Source organism: Patella vulgata, chromosome 1, assembly GCF_932274485.2.
Source record: "Patella vulgata chromosome 1, xgPatVulg1.2, whole genome shotgun sequence".
Taxonomy (NCBI): domain Eukaryota; kingdom Metazoa; phylum Mollusca; class Gastropoda; family Patellidae; genus Patella; species Patella vulgata.
In genome coordinates, this window is record NC_065879.2 from 7,143,564 (window position 1) to 7,166,512 (window position 22,949).

Below are 22,949 nucleotides of genomic sequence, written 5' to 3' on the forward strand. Positions count from 1 at the left end.
CCAGTCCTCCGATCACGCTCATAGTGCAGGCCCAAAACTCCGTCATCTTCACCACGATCTCGAGAATCTAAATATAGTTAATCGTTTACATTTCTGCAACAACCGAGCAAGTGTGGCCATTTTGCAAACTGTCGGGGGATATGACGTTATTGATACTAAATGATATTAATACATATAATCACACAATGAATTATTCTTTCACGTTTAGTTTGGTTTTGTACTTTGTAACAAAACTCTTTTTGTTTTAAGAGTTCATAAATAAAACCATTTAGTTTATACATCAGAAAAACTTCGAATTTACCCCCACCACATTCATCCAAGTGAGTACTCAATTGTATCAATCTGGGCTATTTCGGATATATTTTTCACGACTTTTTATGTTTTTGTTTTTATCAAAATAAGATAGTTTCAAATGAGCATATACTAAAATTTAGTGTTCGGCACGAATATTCGAATATTCTAATATTCGCTCGTTGAATAGAATATTCGAATAGCAATTACCATATTCGAATATTTTCGAATATCTATTATTTATTCTATTTGCTATCAAATATTATTAAAGGCGACTTCCCTTGCCACATTTACATTCAAAGCTTACTTAGATTAGATTACCTAACCGCAACTTGTAAGGGTGCTAGCCTTATACATAGATGGCAGATGGCTGGAGTATGGTTGAGGTCCGCGTCTATACATGTTGCGATGTCATGGAAGGCCGAGGTCTTGTGTACAAATTGGAAGTTTACGTAGAAGATCCACTGGCAATTGCTAAAATATAATCTTTTGCATTGATCACATGTCAACAGAAATTTCACGTATTTCATAATTAGAAATTTAAATAAACTGAATATAAACCACTTTAAATATATTTATATTAAAAATTGAAAATATTCGAATAGTATTCGAATACTATTCGAATACAAATTTCAAGACCCGTCGAATATTCGAATAGTATTCTTGTTCGAATATCCGAACACTACTAAAATTACTAAATTTTAAAATGTCTATTTTTTTTCAGAGAAGAAATACTTTTTACATGGCGCTGATGTAGAAATAGATAAAGAAGAGGGGCTAATCGTCAGCCATTCTAAGTATCCTTGGCATTATAAACGTCCACCTGCTGATAAAACCAAACAAATAACTAAAGCTTATCTAACTAGACCAGATGGGTTTAATGTAAGTCAGGTTACAATAATCTGGTTAAATTACAGATCTATATTTCGTTTCGGTAATTAAACATTCCATGTCCCCCAGCACGGCTAGATCTATTTGTTAAGGCCAACTCAATTTACGTCAAGATCCCTGGGATTGTTGGCGAGATTGTAGATTAGGTTTAAGAATTTGGGGGCGATGTTAAGTCTGCACATAAGCACTGATCAAGGATATTTCTATAAATTTATATACAAAGTTGATTTCGCTGTTTTTGGTGTTGGTGGTGGTCTTACGTGGGTGGTGTTTGTGGTATTCTAGTATTTATGTTTCTGAAGAAAAAAAAAAAAATTGAGACTCTCGGGTGAGGGCTACATTAGTGTGTTTCTTACTAAGAATTGGATTTTCTAAAAATGTGTTTGTCCCACTATCACCGGGTTAGGGCTAGGGATTCTTATATCTACTTGATTTATTTACGATAGGTTAGGGCTAGCGTTTGATATATTGTTTGATTTGGGTTAGGGTGAGGACTGGTCTTATTTAGTCTAATTTACTATTTACTACTTTAACTCATTTACACTAAATAGGAATAGTTTTCATCCAGATATACTTCAAACACCATTATTTATTTTTCTAAAACATCAAGAGGGTTGGATGGCGGATTGGTTAGCACAAGCGCGCTGTATCATAAGGCCTATCATTGAGTCAACTGGCGTGGTTTCGATTCCCCGGTTGTACGTGACCTGCAGTAGGGTCGCCTGTCTAACCTCGTGGGTTTTCTCCGGGTCCTCCGGTTTCCTCCCGGTGCTAAAAACGAATTATTGAAATAAATTAAACCATATGTTAGTCTCTCTCTCTAAAACTTCAAAAAAATGTTCTACAATTAAATTTGCAGAAGGAAAAAAAAGTTAATATTGTGAACTAATTAACTTGCATCGATGTCATCCCTCCCAGTGATTGTAGTGGCCTAGCGAATATTCACTGCTGATCAGTGTGATGTCATCCCTCCAATTGATTGTAGTGGCCTTGCGAATATTCACTGCTTGACATGAGTAGTGTCGTAGTCTCTAGTTGTGTCAGGAAGGTAATGAAACGAAAGTTTGAAATATATAATTATAAAACGAAACGAAATGTGCACTAATCAGATTGTATTTATAACTGTAAAACAATATACTATGGCCTATTGAACCGTATCTGCTATAGAGGTGTTTTAGTGGCGCCTGGTGACTAAAATAAATTAAATGAATGAAATGAAATGGGGTTTAATGTCCGAGTACCAGGGTATACAAATGGTACCCTGCCCTTTTCTGGGGTATACATGTATACCCTTGCCCTAATGATGAAAGTTTTCACCTTTTTTTCTAGTCTATTCATTTTTAAATGATTAGTATGTAGCCTTTTCAATTACACAAATTGTAAACAGGGTTCTCGGAATTGACAAATTTCAAAATTTTCTAGTGACCGGCGCCCCTGAACCCCCACTATTTAAACGCTGGCTAACAGTGGGTAATTTTAAGATTACTGCGATGTTGAATAAATATTCCATACAGACATCCTAATAGGATACTCCATTTCCGTATAGTCTTACATCCTTATTGGTAACCGCTGTGTCGTAAGTCGACCTAAAGACAGAAATATTACTGAGGACGAGTCCTATAGCAAGGAGTTCATCTGGATTTTCCGACATGGTTTTGCCTTGTCAGTGGTGCAGGATACAGGGCCTGACAAGGACAGCTGTCTAGTCATTCGGATGGGACGAAAAACCGAGGTCCCGTGTATACATTGGCGTGCACGTAAAAGAACCCTTGACAGTTGGAATTCGATATAATAATAGGTTGTAGCGCGACTCATAGCACACTGTATGGCGTATGCCCGTCTTTATTAGCCATGTCGGTGCAGAACAGTAGGACGTTAAACCCCAATCCATTTCTTGTTTTTTTTCAGGAGCTGTGGTTGGATTTGATCAATTTGGATATTGCTGACAATGATGAAATTAAAGTTGACGAAGAAAAATGGGAATCTGGAAACAAAACCATAGTAAAGAAAGATGTCGTCAAAATAAAATTTGAAGTCGGACATGAGAATAAATTCAGTGGATTCGTCTTCAGATATAAATGTAAATAACTTTAAAATTTGACACAATTGGATTAAAGATACATTATGTAAGATAAAGATAAAGAGCTAACCATTCTTGCTATAATAGTTCGAAAATAGTAATGTAAAATGAATAATTTGAAAATCTCATTCCAATTACTATATTGAGAGCGAAGATATTAGCCTTTGAAGGTTTGACAAGACGTGTGCAATAATTTCAACTATCGTCTTGGTTGTTCGAAGCTAAGTCTCGCTCCTCCAGTTTTAAATTAAATTATAATATGGCTGAACCGTTCTAATGTATTTAATATAGGAGAAATCCGATGTCATCGAGAATTGATTATGGCCTGAATCAGTTAATTAATGTATAATTAATAATTTAGAAAACATTTCAGGCCTAAAGAAAGACCCGCAATAGGCATATTTAGTTCTTGCATAATGTATGTTTAAGACTGGTTATTACTTCGTTGGATTTCATGATACTGAATTGTATGCTTATATACTGCATCAGTTAATTTGTTGCCTTTTTTGGTCTAGAATCGTTTACATTTTACGTTTTGGTAAATGTTTGGGGCGGATGGCCGAATGGTAGGCGTTTGCGCGTTGTATCATAAGGTCCGTCATTGAGTCAACTGGCGTGGTTTCGATTTTTCGATTGTACGTAACACGGAGTAGGGTCGCCTGTCGAACCTCGTGAGTTTTCTCGGGTTCCTCCGGTTTCCTCCCACCGCTAAAGACCCCCCCTCTCTCTCTCTCTCTCTCTCTCTCTCTCTCTCTCTCTGAAAATTGTATTGTAAATAGAGTAAAAAAAATGTTGATAAAGTTGATAAAAGTGTATACAGGTTCAAAATTAGTGTTCACAGGGTGTGTTGACCAAATGTCGTTTAACACGTCACCGATATTTGTACGCGCTCCTTTAGGGGAATCACCTATTAAAATGGCGCCACATCCTATAGATTCCTTACAGATTGTGCTATCTTGGGCTATATGTGGTTATAAAACTTAAGATCATCGGAATTTTATAAATATGCCAGGATATGTCATGACTTGGACGTAGAAGTAATTACTAGTCTGATCCCTTAAACACGGTTGCCTCCCTTTAATTATCAGTTGGGGAAACCGGATGTTTACTATTTTATTGTATGATTCAGCAGCCCTATGAACAGTTTAGCCGTTTTCCCACTATGCTTTGACTTCTGGTAAATAATACCATGAGTATTAGAGTGTTATGTCCCTGTACCGCCGACACGTGAACAGTAGCGTCCAATCAGAGGTTTTGACACAAACACGCTCAAATCAAACATGGCGACCTCCACGGAAACCTTGACATTGAACGAATCTTGATCTTTGCAACTCGATTATCACAGGAAGACATTTTAGCTGGAAAGTGCGAGACTTGGTATTCGCGGTGATCGAGGAATCGGATAGGCTCCCCAGCTGGGCCAGTATCCAATGGAATTAAGCAAGGTATTACGTGAAGGGCATGATAAGATGTACAGAGTTAAAGCGAGACCAAACCTTCGATTGAAGATGGTATTCATCATGCATTTGTAATTAATGAACTAAATGAAAAGATATTAGGCATTTCAAGAGATTGCCCAGATTAACGGCTTTAAAATACAAATGCAAAACTTACAAGAAACGGCTTGTTTTGGGAGAAAACCAGCATTATTTAATTAAAATATGGATAATTTACCCCTTCCGCACACCACTGTAAGTACTAATAAATAATATTAACACAGCAATTCATTTCTTTTTTAAGGGTTAAAGAATAATTCCTTGCCTGTCGGTAAGTTAAAATCGCTGATCGATATTTGAGGGATTTTTTAATGTATTACAATCTTGATCTCTAAAGGGAAGTAATATTATTTACAATAATTTAATGAACAATATTTCGTTTCGTTTTTTTCATACTTTCGATGGCCTACACACGTAGTAAAGACAAGTAAAACGAAATTTTGAACTATAAAAACGAAACGAAATAGGATCTGTGTTTTAATCAAATTGATATAATGAACTGAAAATTTATCAATATTCGGCACCCCCCTGCAGACTATACAGACGGGATATAGTCACCCTGAAATGTTGATATCGTTGTCTAAGCAACTAATAACTGTTATAAATGAAAACATACGACACTAATAGATCAAAATCGTCAGTTTATATACATAATGTGTATTATTTAGTTAAAATTGTTAGTAATCAGACATTAGTCATTAAGTAGGTGTTTTGTCACCGTGTATACATTGGCGTGCACGTAAAAGATCCATTGGCAGTTGGAATTCGATATAAAAGTAGGCCACATTGCCGCTGCCCGGATAAAATTTCCCTTATAGCACACGGTATGGCATATGTCTGTCTTCATTAGCCCAGTCTTAGCAGGAGCAGAACAGTAGGACGTTAAACCCCATTTCATTTCATGGCCTGGCTTCAATAGTCAACGGTATTAGCTTACAGGTGTCGTAACCTGCTAAACTCAATCTATCATCTTGGCTAAAATCTGCTGATGAGCCTATTTTTAATCCGATAGAATCCGAGCCGGGAGATTATCTACTGTTGATATATTAATTTTGTTTTTCTTGATTGACAGTAAGATAATTTAACATACATTATGCAAGAGCTAAATCTGCCTATTGCAGGTCTTTCTTTTGGCCTGAAATGTTATCTAAATTATTAGACATTAATTAACTTATCCAGACCACATTCAACTCTCAATGGCATCGCTAACCTGCGATATTTACTCTATAATAACCCGGTCTGCTGCTTCTGATTAAATCAAAAAGTGGATAATCGAGACTATGTTTTTTATCGTACCGACTCTAGTAATGATGATCGAGACTAGGTCCAAAATTCAATCGCTAAATTTTCGGTTCAGAATGGATCAATTTGACTGAAATTTTCCATAAATTCTCTTTACATTATCTAGTTTTTAACTATTACAGTGAGAACTACCAGCTCTTTGTCTAAGTTCCCATAATGTATCTTTAATCTGAATACATCTCAACCTTGAAAAATTGGATAATGTCCGAAAATACAAATGGCTAATAGAGGCTTTAAATTAAAGATACATTATGTAAGATTTAGATAAAGAGCAAGCCATTCTTGCTATAATAGTTCCAAAAGTAATCATGTAAAATGAATAATTTGAAAATTTCTTTCACATTTCTCTATTGTGAGCGAAGATATTAGCCTTTGAAGGTTTGACAAGACGTGTGCAATAATTTCAACCGCCGTACTGGTTGTTCGAAGCCAAGTCTCGCTCCTCCATTTTTAAATTAAATCAAAATATGCATGAACCTTCTAATCTATTTAATATCGGAGAAATCTGATGCCATCGAGAGGTGACCATTGCCTTGAACAGTTAATTAATGTCTAATTAATAATTTAGAAAACATTTCAAGCCTAAACAAAAAACCTGCCATTGGCAGATTTAGCTCTTGTATAATGTATGTAAAGACCTGCAATAGGCAGATTTAGCTCGTGCAATAATGTATGTTTAATATTGATCAATTAAGTGTTAAGAAATCGGACTTGTTTAAACCACAATCTTCATTGGATCATCTGTTATTTGCTTTATAGTGTGGCTCGCGGTCAGAAGGAGGCGGTGGTGCAGTCGGTACATAGCTGCAGAGCCCATGAAGCCATATGGAGGCCATACAATCTGGTTAAAACACAGATTCTATTTCGTTCGTTTTGTATAGTTCATAATTTCGTTTTACTTGTGTGTATTACACTAAGATATGGAAGAGTTATCATTGACGTGTTCTGGGTGATGTAGGGAGCTGCACGTAACTAGAAACATCAATGCTGATTGATTAATCAAATATCTGAAGTCATAGGGTCAAAAGCCGCTCATATGACCTCTGACGCGACCCTCCAAAACAACTGATCAGATCTTCATGTAGTGTAGGCCATCGAAAGTATAAAAAACGAAACGAAATATAGATAGACCCCAATCGGACCCCGATGCGTTATTTTGCAAGTGTCAAGTTAGAGACCCTTTATTTTGCATAGTCCTTGCATAGGTGTATACATGGGAGGCGGGTCGGAGGTTTTGCTCCGACGGCCCTATTAGCTAGTCAGTAGAAATATTGACAAATTCACACGAAGTGCGTGCTGCATCTTTATATTTGTTTTTAAATAATTCGCTGTTTTTGTCTTTTGTTCAGAAAAAAGCAAATTAGAAAGGAAACTCTTTAGCTGCGACAAAAAGAAAGAGGGTTTTGTTTCAAATAAAGATAAAAAGCTGTTAAATGCCTCGGAATGTTTCCTATCAGCGTGTAAGGATACATTCAAGTGTATGATGGCCTTGAGTGAAAACAGTGGTAACGTGGACTTCCGGTGTTCCCGTGAAGGTAATGTGTTAGTTTCATTTTAACCCCGATCAAACTTCTGTTGGGGAATGTGCACGTGAAAGAACGATTTAGACAAAAACGCAGATCGTAGTGTATCTGATTTTGCAAAATAGCCAAGGGAGGTGTGTGTGTGTGGGGGGGGGGTATCAAGTCGATGGAGGAGAGGTTGTGGTGGGGGGAATTTACGAAAAAACCATAGGTCCCACTGCAGTGTTAATCCCTTCGAGGACGTACTGTAAGTGTATCTTACAACGTACTGAATGTCATTTGAATTTAAGGGCCCGGGTAACATCTGTCGTTGTTAGAGCGACTAAAACTTCAGAGCCACCATACTCAGAGGTAGTGCATGTAATAAAATCCTTTCAGGGATACCTCGCTGCCTGGACTGAATTCCCCCTAACATTATTACACACGTTAATAATATCATTTTTGTTCAGAAATTTAATATTTACAAAAATCAGGTTTGCTTGTCAATTAACTATTTAACTTTCTGTGTTTGTTTTTTTAGAGTGCCCTAAGGCCTTAAATAAAATTACTGGTAAATTTCGTAATTCCATGCGAAAGAAGTTCACTATTAAATTTTCCAAACCACAAGGAAAATCAGTTTTGCGTTTTGGAGTGAAAAAATCAAGAGGGATGGCTAAAGTTAAAAAACCCAAAACTTCCTTTACTCTGACCTCGCCAGAAGGACATGCGATGGATTTCTCCAAGAGCAAAAAACCTAGGCTTGTCCTGGAACTCAAATCCAAAATGGCAGATGATGACTTTCTGTGTTATAGATGTAAGTATTTGAATTTGGGGATGCTCGATTGTCGCGGCCCGGAACGTTCCGAATTGACGGAAATGCAATTGAGTGACACGGAATTCAGCCCTCTTCACAGTTCTGTCAGTCCCGACTACGGCGGTGCTGTGAGTAGAATCGTGACGTAATTAAATGTTTCAGCTGTCATGGTTGGTTGAGATAATTTTTCATGCAGTTAGCACATGCGTTCTAGCCCAAAATCCCATTTTAACTCGATTGTCACTATTTTTGGATTTGACAGAATTAAATTCCGAAACGTTCAATCGAGCACCCCCCTTGTGAAAGCGTGCAATTGAAGGGAGACAACTAGTGCCGCAATAACGGGTCTCAACCACCATATTTCCTCCCAAATACATACAGACGAATATAGCCCCAGCTATTCATAGATAATTCTTTCTAGTTCTGTTTCTCGCATTTTGATTTATTGGCTGAGAATATCCGAAAATCTTCCTGGTTTTATGCCATATTGATCATATTATAGCGGATATGAACAGACATGAAAATGGCGCAGAGAGAGAGAGAGAGAGAGAGAGAGAGAAATGGGGTTTAACGTCCACTCGACACAAACTAGGTCATTTCGGGACTAACATATGGTTTAATTTTATTTCCATAATTCGCTTGCGCGTAGGGGTCTTTAGCAGTGGAAGGAAACCGGAGGACCCGGAGAAAACCCACGAGGTTGGACAGGCGACCCTACTCCTTGCCACGTACAACCGGGGATTCGAAACCACGCCAGTCGACTCAATGACCGACTTTGTGATACAGCGCGCGCACGCTAACCATTCAGCCATCCAACCCCCCCCCAAAATGGCGCAGTAATTCCACGTGAACTATATGAGTTTAAAGTGACGGTTATGGTCTCAATAAACAGGTGATAATTCTATGGAATACAATAACTGCTTTTTACTGAACGACGTTCCGACTAGGCTTCTCTAGTCATTATCAAGCAATGATGACTGTTTATTACTGAGCGACGTTTCGACTAGGTTTCTCTCTCTAAGTCATCATCAAGACAATATATACATGTACACAACAAAACTTGATTAATACTGACCAACCAGAGATAAATTATTTCAGTGGCATTTAGTAATTTATCAGACATCAGTCTGGAGATGTGGCAGTCAAACTCATCGATCAAATACAAAGAACAGAAGGAAGCCGATATATTGTACCCAATTGTAATCCCTAACTAAGTTAGGTCTTCTTTAGATACATTTAAATTAAAAGGTATCTCTGGTTGGTCAGCATTAACTAAGTATTGTTGTGTACATGTATATTTTGTTATATTTTCATATTTTATCATAGCTTGATAATGACTAAAGAAGCCTAGTGGAAACATCGCTCGGTAATAAGCAGTAATTGTATTCCATAGAATTGTGACCTGTTTATTCCAGTTCGATTACTAAATACCACAGGAGCAATGTTATGGTCTCGGCGTTTATCATACCCAAATAAAATCAAAGTGAAGCCATATTATGTGATTCATATTGTAGGTTCACACGAATCAGATGCGACATTTAAAGTTGGCCGCAATGGAGAACATACCTGATATCTCCTTCCTCGCTCATCAACACCTTGCCAAGTTAAATGGTCACAACCTCGACTCCTTACTCAAGAACCACATTCTTTAAAAAAAAAAAATATTTTAACGCCCGACAGCTGTTTTGACACATTATTTTAACGCCCGACTAGGGAACGTTTTGATGCCAGATATTTCCGACCAGTTTTAATATGATTTTTAATACTATTTTTAGGGGAATCGTCGCTTACTAACCAACCATTGATATGCGATGATAATTTCGATGGTAAGTATGCAGTCTGATTAATATACAGATCTATATTTCGTTTCTTTTTTTTAATACTTTCGATGGCCTACACTACATGAAGATCTTGCCAGTTGTACTGGGAGGTCGCGTCAGGGGTCATGCGAGCGGCTTTTGATCCTATGGCGTCAGACATTGATTGACGTTTCTAGGGGTTTACCTAAAGTTCCTTGCAGAGCCGTAACAGATCGTTTCATTGGCTAATCCCTCACATCAACTAGAATGCCTGTTATATAACAACTCTTCCAGATCCTAGTGTTGTGAAGACACGTAAAACGAAATTTTGAACGATAAAAAACCCCCCAAAAACAAAAAAGAAACGAAATAGGATCTGTGTTTTGATCAGATTGGTAAGTATGCAGTATTAACCAGTATTAATAGTAAAAAGTCGATCATGCCCTAAAGGAGCTAAGTTTCTAACTCGGTATTCGAAATCAAAAACACAAATTAGAATTCAACATTGACCAATTTCAATCAATGTTGTTAACTTAATGCGAAACTAGAGAATCCTAATATCAAATAATTAAAACACAAGTAACATTTTATAATGTTTTGGGTGCCATTTTGTAATGATCAAATAAAAACTTATCCCACAACACAATGAAGAAGTAAAGTCTGTTTCACAAACGACAAAATAAGGATTTAAAAAACGTGTAGAATGCACTAAGGAGGCGTAAACGACTGTCGTTCGATTTCAACTGTTCACGTATTTCATCGAACATGATTGATTAGAAATTACCATATTTGTTTCAAAAATTAAATATAAGTCACTTTACACATTACATGTACATTAATACAGTGATTCTCAATCAGTGTGCTGCCGCACACAGAAAATTTCTCACTATAGAAGCCAGCCAACTATTTGACTGATGCAATTCGAAACACTGCAATAAAGTAAGGTCACAGCTGTGTTTGTCGTTATTTAGTATGCCATTTTATGTGTCTATGACTAGTCTGTTTCTACGGTTGAATGCTGTTCTATGAGTTGCCATGGTTTTATTTTGCAAAATTCAAATATATTTCATATATATTTAACCAGGTGTGCCGTTATTTTTTGATGTGTTCCAAAAACAAGGGTTTAGAACCACTGCATTAATTTTTGCTTTCAGAACCATAAGTCCCATAACAACGCCGCTGTATGAGCATAAAGCGTCCCCGATAGCGTAAACATTAGTCAGGTTGGTGGACAGGTCTAAAATGTTAAACCCATTTCATTTGATCGCGGGTTGCTTATTAGCATAAAGTGACACAAACAAGCTCAAACACTGTCACAGAAATGAAATGAAATGGGGTTTAACGTCCTACTGTTCTGCTCCTAACCTGGGCTAATGAAGACGGGCATACGCCACAGTGTGCTATGAGGGAAATTTTGCCCGGGCAGCGGCGCTACGGCCTACTCTTATATCGAATTCCAACTGCCAAGGGGTCTTTTACGTGCACGCCAATGTGTACACGGGACCTCGGTTTTTCGTCCCATCCGAACGACTAGACAGCTATCCTTGTCAGGCCCACTGTCCCAGTCGTCGTCATTGGACACAGACAAATAAGATGTCTTCATTCAATTATAATATGGTCTGTGAATTAGATATGCCAAAAGCTTCACAGGAAGAACGGCTATCTCCATAATATTCTAGCAAATCATATAATAATGAACCATAATAATGAATTAGTTGTCGCTGCCCTACCACCTCAAATCTATTTAATTTTCAATGTGATTAAAATACAGATCTATATTTCGTTTCGTATTTTATACTTTCGATGGCCTACACTACATGGAGATCTGACTGGGAGTTCGCGTCGGGGGTCATACGAGCAGCTTTTGACCCTATGACGTCAGACATTAATTAATCAATCAGGGCACTCCAAGAACTCGCCGTACAGACCGTTTCATTGGCTAATCCCTCACGCTATCCAGAACGCAGGTTATATAACAACTCTTCCAGATCCTAGTGTAGTAAAGACAAGTAAAACGACATTTTGAACTATAAAAAACGAAACGAAATAGGATCTGTGTTTTAATCAGATTGAGTAATTTTAGATAGCAATGCTTCACGGAAGAACGGCAATCGCCATAATGTTCTAGTAAATCATAACAATGAATTAGTTGTCATTGCCTTCCACCTCAAATGTATTTAATTTTAGCTCACAATGTCGTTTGTGTGAAGACAAGGAAAAAGAAGAAAGGGGGCAAGAAATCGAATAAAAACAAAAAACATGGAAAGAAAAGCCGGAAAAAAAGAGGTAAACTGACAAACGAAACAGACAAAAAGAGGATTACCAGTAACAGTAGACATTAGCAAAGGAGCCAAAAGACAGAAAAGATCCGAAAAATAGCTCTTTCTTTCGGTATAATAATTGTGTTTAAAGCGAAAATTTCATATTTTCTAAGAAAGTCAAAACCTAATTATTTCTGTGTCTTTTGCTCAATAGGTTGTCAACTCACTATTATACGATCATAGGTATCATTCTCACACTTAAAAACCATTCACCCCGGAAATAATAACACAATTACCTCCCCTGTTTTTCTACCCCCCCACCCCCATGGAATAGCTATCTTCAAACTTTTGAATTTGAAGTTGAAAATGATATTTTTGCCAATTTCTCAACTGACAATAGTGAATTATAGGATTAATAGGATTATTCTTTAACAAAGCAGGACTGTTTATAGATACCATCTATTTTAAGGCTTTATTTTAATACATTTTAAAAATATAACTTAAAAATATGAAATCATCGCTTTAACATTGTTTTGTGAATACATTTATATGGACCTTATAACAATAATAATGAATTTATATAGCGCCTCTCATTTAGAACTGTTCTACACGATGGCGCTGAGCTGCACTGTCACGTTTGGTATTTACAGTTAAATAAGTGAGTCTTCAAGGATGATTTAAAGGACTCGGTCAACTTAGGGAGATATAGATATGATATTATTATTTCGGTTACTTCAATAATTAGGCCTGTCACCGCTGGAATAAACTGGTGTGTGAAATTAGAATGTTATATTTAAACGTCTTTTGCAGGAGAGATTTTGTTACAGCACGTGATTGTTGGCTGGATTGTAAGTTAGGGTTAGGGTAAGCAACGGGGCTAGGTCGAGGGTTAGGGTTGGGATAAGCGCTAGCCCTGTTTACATCTCGTGGCCTATGACGAAAAATTGAGCTGGCCTTATCATTTAGCACTAACCATGATATATATAACATATATATATATATATGTGTGTTAGAACTCTCAATCGTGGTGGAATAATGTCTGAGAATTCCCAGTCTGCTCCGTTCTTTTACAGACCAACACGCATCTAAACGTAAATGATCCAGAGGTATATTTTATTGCATATCCTTTATCCTAATATGGAATATCATACGGTCTGTCATTGAGTCAACTGGCGGGGTTTCGAATCCCCGGTTGTACGTGACAAGGAGCAGGGTCGACTGTCCAACCTCGTGGGTTTTCTCCGGGTCCTCCGGGTCCTCCGGTTTCCTCCCACTACTAAAGACCCCTACGCGCAAGCAAATAATTGAAATAAAATTGAACCATGTGTTTGTCCCAAAATGACCTAGTTTGTGTCGGGTAGACGTTAAAGCCCACCTCTCTTCCTCTCTCTCTCTCTCCCTCTCTCTCTTTCTCTCTCTCACACCACACACACATGGTAGGTCGATCCACGACCAGAAATAAAATCGATAAACAACTTATTTCTGGAGCTTATTTTAACATATAGTCGGGATGTGTCGATTTTTGTTTAACGTGCGTGCAAATGACGATTGAGTTTAATATCTGTACGTGTGAGAGAGAGAGAGAGGGAGAGAGAGAGAGAGAGAGAGAGACGGTGGTGAGTTAGTGTCTTGGTGAGAAGGAATGGGGGTGGGGTGGAGAAATTTTGGGCTATATGGAACATAATTTGTAGCATATCTGAACCACTGTATATGCTTGACACAGTTGACTATTATGGTGTTGTAGAGCTTTAAACCAGATTGAAACCCATTTTGTGTTTTTATTTGAGCGGGACGATCGCGTCATTTGGCCCCTGGTAGTTCTGTGTATATCAACGCGTTAAAGTTCTCATGATGACCGGAAGTCGAAAGAAAGAGAAGGCCGTAGCACTCTTGCCTGGTAACATTTCCCTCGTAGCACACTGAATTATCCCAGTTGATGGAGAACGGCACGACGTTAAACCCCATTTCATTGTCAGTGTCACTACATAGACAGTTATCATTCATAATAGTCATTGGTTAATTACGGTCGAATATCGATATGAAACTCTGACGTCATATCTTGTAAATGTTCACTGAGAGATAATGAAATGGGGTTTAACGTCCACTCGACACAAACCAGGTCATCTCGGGACTAACATTTGGTTCAATTTTATTTCAATAATTCGTTTGTGCGTAGGGGTTTTAAGCAGTGGAAGGAAACCCCGAGGATCCGGAGAAAACCCACGAGGTTGGACAGGCGACCCTACTCCTTGTCACGTACAACCGGGGAATCGAAACCAGGTATTGGCCGAAATAATTCCCTGGGGTTTTCCAGTAAGGTTTAAACGGTTGATCTGGCATGAAAAAGTGTCTAGTCGTTCGACTGGGACATAAAAGAACCTTCGACATTTAGTATACGTATAGCCGTCTTCATCATTAACAGGGTTGTTGCAGTAAACCCTATTTCATTTATCGACCTATAACTTTTCGTTTGTCTAACACAGAAATGAAATGGGGTTTAACGTCCTACTGTTCTGCTCCGACTGGGCTAATGAAGACGGACATACGTCATACAGTGTGCTATGAGGGAAATTTTGCCCGGGCAGCGGCGCTTCGGCCTACTCTTATATCGAATTCCAACTGCCAAGGGATCTTTAAAGTGCATGCCAATATGTACACGAACGAACGACTAGACAGCTGTCCTTGTCAGGCCCTCCGTCCTGCATCACTGACAAGGGGAAACCACGCCGGTAAATGCTGGGATCTATCACCCGACCCCCAGGCTAGCGAGTCAGCGTCTTACCCACCTAGCCACCGTGATCCCCAATTGAAAACATAAACAAATATAATGTGATATATTTTGTTAACCTATGGTCATTTCAATATATCAAAATATCAACTATTTCCGTTGGATTACGTGACGACTGTCTAATAAAAACATGCTTACGAACTTGAAAGCCATATTGGTTTGAGTATAATATTGCTTGCTAGTGCTATATACATATGGTGACTAGGACCTATAGAAATCAGGATACATTTATAAAGATCCGGAGCTGAGAAACTCGCGTTTCCCCTTACCAGCAGTGCAGAACGAAGGGTCTGACTTGTCTACGATATCACCGTCGGTGGAAGTGAACGTAAAACTCCAGGAACAAACGAACAGGGATCTGACATGGAAAGGTGTTTAGTCACTCGAATGGGCAAAAAATCGAGGCTTTAGTGTCCCGTGTACACATTGGCGTGCACTACAAAGTTGGAATTCGATGCAGAGTAGGCGTAAACTTTTCTCATAGTATGACACGTGCTCGTCTTCGTTAGCATATTATTTTTATAAACAAAAAAAAGAACAACATGATACAAGATAAATTATATTGTCAATTTCAGTTAATAAGCCATATAAATTAGTTTGTATGAACTATGAAAGTCAGCGATCACACACCAATACAATATAAGTACTATATACCATTAGCATGCAGTTTTGGTGATAGATCACTGACAGTGACGGCGCCAAGGAGGGAGGCGGCCAAGGGGGGGGGGGAGAGATCTTAGCACGGTTTTCGCCTTGGGCAGTTTGGTTAGTGATGTATCTTGGTAATTGATTACCGTCTCCCGTTACAATACTAAACAATACGGAAAAATGAAATGAAATGAAATGTGGTTTAACGTCCTACTGTTCTGCTCCGAACTGGGTTAATGAAGACGGGCATACGCCTTAGCGGCACTACGCCTACTCTTATATCGAATTCCAACTGTCAAGGGATCTTTTACGTGCACGGTTTTTCGTCCCACCCGAACGACTAGACATCTGTTCTTGTCAGGCCCTTGGTCCTGCATCACTGACAAGGAGGAACCACGCCGGAAAATCTGGATGATCTCAAACAATACACAACTATACAGAAGAAATGAATTAAACAGAGTTTAACATCCTACTTCCCCGCATCTACTGGGCTAATGGAGACGGGCGTAGGCCTTACAGTGTACGTGCTATGAGGGGCATTTTGCCTGGTCAGCGGCACTAAAGACAGTCTATTCTTATATTGAATTTCAACTTTCAATGTTTCTTTTAATTACACGCCAGCGTGTAAACGGGTTCTCGGTTTTTCGCTCTGTCCGAACGACCACACACGGTACTTTTCGGGCCCTCCGCCTTGCACCAGTGACAAAGGGAATCACAAGGAACTTGCTCGACCAACCCCGGGATCGGAACCCGGACCTCCAGATTGGTGAGCCAACAGAACACCAGTTTATTAACAAATCTATAATCATCCCATTCCAAATCTAGAAAGAGAGAGGCACATACATCCCTTGAACCTCGTCTGTCGCTCCCTATTCCAGATCCTTGATCTGTAGGAAAGAAAATATATTAACGTAATTCCAATAATAAAGTGCTTTAGCCTCGGGTCTCGGTAGGTGTGGGTGTGTGTGTGGGGGGGGGGGGGTGCGGGTGAGGGGGGTGTAGTCTAAGGCGTGCGATTTAGATTCTAAGGTCTATCATTTAGTCAAGTGGCATGGTTACGTTTTCCAGCCTGCCCATGACATGGAGTATGATCGCATGTCCAACCCCGAGGGTTTTCTCCGGGTCCTCCGGTATCCCCCAATTGCTAAAGACCCCTACGCTCAAGCAAATCATTGAAATAAAATAGAACCATATGTTAGTCCCCAAATGACCTACATATTTTGTATCGAGTGGACGTTAACCCACACTTTTCTCTCTGTCTGATTTTCGTCCCGATCCTCGATTGTCCAGGCCCAAATTTTATGCACAGAATAGCATGAGCTGTGTTTAAGGTAGCCGTTTCTTAGTATATGCACGCAATGACTTAAGAAATGAAATGAAATGAAATGGGGTTTAACGTCCTACTCTTCTGCACCTAACCTGGGCTAATTGATTTTGCCCGGGCAGCGGCGCTACGGCCTACTCTTATATCGAATTCCAACTGCCAAGGGATCTTTTACGTGTACGCCAATGTGTACACGGGACCTCGGTTTTTCGTCCCATCCGAACGACTAGGCAGCTGTCCTTGCCAGGCCCTCCGTTCTGCATCACTGACAAGGGGAAACCACGCCGGAAAATCGAGATGAACTTTCTCGGCCAATGCAGGGATCGAACACAATGACTTAAGAGAAATACTGTCTTGATCGACCAGTTCAGTAAATCACATTCTTCCCGAGGCACACGGAAATCCATAGTCTGCTTAATGATAAAATTTTACCCATTTCCCCATGTTACCTTGATATTAAATAGGCAATTCCTGCTAATCTATCCAGAACAATATCCGTCTGGAGTGATCGAGCCTAAATTACGTTAGCGTTACTCATTATGTGTATATATTTAATAACTTAGCATGCATATCAACGGAAATGCCCTCGGGGCGTCAAGACATACACGTTCTTCCCTAATATTGACAGGTTTCAATTTACGCGTGAGATCTGTAATATTGTTTCTTTATTTGTTTTGTTGGTTGAAAACACGCAGATTATACATCAATAACATTTATAACCCTGTACAGGCAGGACCAACTGACATATATATCAAAATCCTGTTTTAAGTTTGTAAGTAAAGACATAAATGTCAAATGGTGGACTTTTCCGACTTAAATTATTATCAAAACATAAAGAACAAATACATGTACGTCAATATGAGTAACAACGTTCTACTTTTCTGCATCGACTGGGCTAACGGAGACGGCTTCAAAAGAGAGAGAGAGAGAGAGAGAGAGAGAGAGAGAAAGAGGGGTGGGGGTAATTTCAGGAATAACATAAGGTTAAATTACATTTCATTGAAAGGCTCGTGCATCGGGATTTTGTAGCAGAAAACGCACTAGGCTAACGGAGACGGCTTCAAGCGAGAGAGAGAGGCGGGGGGGGGGGGGATTTAAGGATTAACATATGGTTAAATTTCATTTCAGTGAAAGGCTCGTGCATCGGGATTTTGTAGCAGATAACGCACTAGGCTAACGGAGGCGGCTTCAAGAGAGAGAGAGAGAAGGAGAGGGGGAGGGTAATATCAGGATTAACATATGGTTAAACTTCATTTCAGTGAAAGGCTCGTGCATCGGGATTTTGTACTAAATAACGCACGGGATTAGACATGCGACCTTACTCCATGCCAACTTGTTTAATACGCACGCGGTAGCCTACCCCCCCACCCCCCAAACTCCACCCCCGCCACCAGAATTTGAATATAAAATAAATTGCAATTGGGGTTTAACGTCCTACCTTTGTGAACCAATCTGTCAGCTGAATATAACAACCATCTTCATTAATCCAGTGGTTGTAGAAAGATACGGAAGTTAGCCTCCACGTCACTTCCTTAAATATAACATGGTGGTTCTTCTTTGTTTGTCTAACGTCCGCTACCAACGACGTGGGTTTTCTGCGGGTCCTCCGGCTTCCTCCAACGGCTAAAGACCCCTACGCGCAAGCGAATTATTGAAATAAAATTAAACGATATGTTAGTCCCGAAATGACCTAGTTTGTGTGTGTCGAGTGAACGTTAAACCCATCTCTCTCTCTCTCCCTCTCTCTGTTGGAGGAAACCGGGGTAACCGGAGTAAACCCACGAGGTTCAGAAGCCACGTACACTTACACCAGGGATCGAAACCACAGCCGCAATTTTACTATATTCCAATTAATAGATGTGACGCACGTCTTCTGTCCAGTGATCATCGATCATCACTATTAACTTCATAAACATTGGACACAATGATGTGTTTATTACTTTAGGAATGTGTTCTCCTCGCTCCTCCTTTCGATAAGTTTATCTAAATTATCTTTTATTTATCACCCAATAACACATTCTACAGTGGATATCGCTTGTGTGATCAATTTCATAATCTCCTTAGGAGATATCGCTTAACACGAATTTGATTGGTCAGTTAAAAAGGAACTACTTTTTTATTTTCAAAGAACAGTTCCTTTTTTTATTACAATTAACTTCTTCTTTATTTATTTAATGAGCTATTTTTATTTAATTGACCTTGATGGAAACATTGGGTCAAAAAATGATGTATCACTACGCCGTAATGTAATCAGGTTCAGTAAAAGTGAAATCTATAGCAAAGAATTATATTTATTTATTTGTGCATGTAATAAAGGATTGGGTGATAAATAAAATCTCCTACTCATCTTTTTTGATATCAAAATATATCAACATTCGTCGATAAAGTAAAAATAAAATCGGTAGAGGCTCGTAGGAGATTCTCTATATATTCCATCTGCTTGACCGGTTAGGTATTAGCCGCGAAAGCTTATTGAGATTGTAAGGCGTGGTTTCCTCTTGTCAGTGGTGCAGGACGGAGGGCCTGATAAGGACAGCTACCTAGTCCTTCAGATGTGACGGAAAACCGAGGTCCCGTGTATACATTGGCATGCCCCTAAAAGATCCCTTGCTAGTTGGAATTTGATATAAGAGTAGGCCATAGTGACTCTGCCCGGGCAAACTTTACCTCATAGCACACTGTACGGTGTATGTCCGTCTTCATTAGCCCCAGTTGGAGCAGAACAGTAGGGCGTTTCATTTCATTTCATTTCATTTGACATGTTAGGACACAAGCAATATACAAAATACTATTTTAGACTTAGACGTAAAGATACATTATGGGATATTAGATAAAGAGCTGGTAGTTCTCACTATAATAGTTAAAAACTAGATAATGTAAAGGGAATTTGCTACAAATTTCAGTCAAATTGGTCCACCCTCATGTGCCAGGTTGGCGATGGGTAAAGTTAACATAATGTGTTACTGGAACCCGCTGTTATCATCTTTGAGAAGTACCAGTGAATATAGTCTCGTTAGTGGTTGATATTTAGTTTTAATTGACCAAGGGAATTCTGTAATCAACTTTGCTGTAATTTTTGTGTTCTCGACAAAGTCACTATGAAAAGGTCGGACAAAAGTGGTTGCATAGCTATTCTCACCTTTCAAAAAATTATGTGTTTGTCCCAATATCATCCCTGCTCGTTGCGAGAAGAAAAATTAACTTGTCATCTCTAAGACCAAATCGGTGTTCAACAGGGATCAGTCCCATTATCTGTGCTATTTATATCATATATAAATAACTTCTGTATCCCAACTCAACTGAAATGTCAAAATAAAGGTTAAAAGTACAGTTAATATTCAACTTCAAAATCTTTATTTCAAACAATATTCAGTTCGATCAATTTCAATTTTGAATCCTTGTGATATCTATATTTATTCATTTATTCATTTTATACATATTTTATTTTTATGGGTTTTTTGTTTTTGTTTTTTTTTTATTTTTATTTTATAGAGATTTATTTATTTATGTGTTATTCTGATTTTATAGATATTTAGCTTTTTATTGTTTCTATACTTGTTTTTAATGTAAAGTGCACCTGAACAAGTATGTGGAGAATAGCGCTATATAAGTGTTGTATAATAATAATAATAATGATACAGTATATTCAAATCAATCTTATTGTTATTGGCGTTAACGTGACAGTCAACTTCGTTAAATATACATTTCCACTAGTTGTTCAGATGGGAAGGAAATCCGCAGTCGGTGTTGGCCAGCTAGATTTTCCAGCGTAGTGTCCACTAGTTGTTCAGATGGGACGGAAATCCGAGGTCCCGTGTACATATTGGCATGCACATAAAAAAACCCATGATAGTTGGAATTCGAAATAAGAACAGGCCGTAGTGCCGCTGTATGCGTAAATACCCCCACCACAGCACACTGAATGGCGTATAGCCCAAGCGGTGTTGGAAAAGAGGACACCAAACCGTAAACCCCATTTCGATTCACTTATTTACCGGTATATTTCTAGAAACATTGTTATTTCCTGAATTAAATCACAAGTTGTATCTATACTACGTCTTCGAAACCTAAGCTGTCTCCTTTACAGGCGCTGTGAGCCTCTCCAAGAAACTTGTCAACGAGTTCCGGCGAAATACTAAATTTGGAGTATGTCCTGAATCTTGGATAAGATACACAACTAACGGAAAAAATTGCACCATTGGCATCGATCAGATAGCTGGAGTAAATGTGTTCATGGTGCTTGGATATGGCTAGTTTCGAATGAAAAGTACAGCCATTAAGTTTTTAGTCGGTCGGATAGTGGGAGAGAGTAAGCGCTGCCACTGCACTTAATATAGACAATAGAGAATCGTGGGGATGGATCTATCTTGACAGCGATGTCACTATTGTGGAAGCAGACGTTAACGAACCCTTGACCGTTGGAAACCCTTCAAAGAAATAAATATGTTCCATTTTTTCTTCTTCACACTCCTTCCTCTAAAATCTATACAGATCCCGGTGCTGCCAGGCGGTCACCTCAAGTACTGACTGGACCCGACGTTGCTTAACTTCCAGTGATCGAACGAGAACTGGTGATATCAACGTGTTGTGGCCGTAGAGATTTCTTTCTAGTACAGTGCAGAAAATGATCTACAGCGTCAACACAACTCATAATAATTTGAATGTGATTAACTGATACAACTGATTCAAGGCGATAACCCCAACCATGATAAACATGTACACGCCAATACTTTTATAAAAATACTGAACAATCGTATTACTTAGGATAACTCTAGAGGTACCTCAGATTTAAGGAAGAATTTGGTGATTTTCCTTCCCTTTAGCTGGAATAACGATTGTCCATAGTTGTTATCAGCATACGACTTGGAATAAGGATTTTACTTAGGGGTGTTTTTATTCTTAATTTTAAGGAATTTCTTGCACTTAAAATATTTTCAGCACATGGACCGTGGGCCTTAGCCACTACTTAGCCCAAAGCTCTGCCAATTCATGTTGATAGACATGAAACGTGGTATGCTGTTCCTTGGACAGAAGGATGCGATGACGTCCCTAGCCCATCATACGCTGGTACTTGTTTCTTTAGCAAAGTTGTATGCCAAAACTAACATTTTTGTGATGGTAAGGTATTGGCACATGAGTACGTGTACTCGCAAACTCAATGTCGCATATCCTTGGTTCAATGCCTATATCTAGCACATAAAGGAAATATGGAAGGGCATGTAAAATGTGTATCAGTAACTCGGGCTCTTAAAGGACAATATATGTGATAGAACTGGTTAAACACATTCCAAATATAATTTTAATACAGAGATCATTGAAGATGACGAAAGCAAAGGGAAAACACGGGTTATCCTTCTATATTATGGCGATATATTAGATTCAAAATTATGTCGTGCTGTCGTCTAACTTATAACTTCTATTCGTGTAATTTCTAATCTAAGATAATGTATAATCTAATCTTTTTTATCAGATGGGGCTTCTAATCTTGCAATTTTTTAAATTCTATTTCATGTTACTTTCACTGCCAATTTAATATTTCTCAATGCAGATCTCATAATAAAATATTGATTATTATAAAACACCTGTTTTTCCTGTTATTTCAATCGAGTTCATAATAACAAGTAATTCTTCATGAAATTTAACGCCCTGCTGTTGTGCTTCGACTGGGCTAATGAGGACAGGCATACGCCATTTATAGTGCTATGGCCTACTCGAAACTAAGATATTGTTTAATTGTGATGCTACGATCAATT

At 38.6% G+C, this 22,949-nt stretch overlaps 1 protein-coding gene across 2 annotated transcripts in view; it reads left to right on the forward strand.

Moving 5' to 3' along the window:
* The window catches only part of LOC126815160 (uncharacterized), a 119,244-nt gene that overhangs the window by 22,627 nt on the left and 73,668 nt on the right, over positions 1 to 22,949 (forward strand). The window contains exons 3-9 of one of the 2 annotated variants that reach the window (XM_050540720.2): positions 1,016 to 1,173; positions 3,091 to 3,262; positions 5,003 to 5,029; positions 7,410 to 7,595; positions 8,104 to 8,376; positions 10,152 to 10,202; positions 12,363 to 13,221. In XM_050540720.2, the coding sequence (XP_050396677.1) occupies positions 1,016 to 1,173; positions 3,091 to 3,262; positions 5,003 to 5,029; positions 7,410 to 7,595; positions 8,104 to 8,376; positions 10,152 to 10,202; positions 12,363 to 12,517 (1,022 nt within the window). In that variant the 3' untranslated portion in view covers positions 12,518 to 13,221. Of the gene's footprint in view, positions 1 to 1,015; positions 1,174 to 3,090; positions 3,263 to 5,002; positions 5,030 to 7,409; positions 7,596 to 8,103; positions 8,377 to 10,151; positions 10,203 to 12,362; positions 13,222 to 22,949 lie in introns of those variants that run through there. The other variant, XM_056099293.1, reaches the window with a different exon arrangement.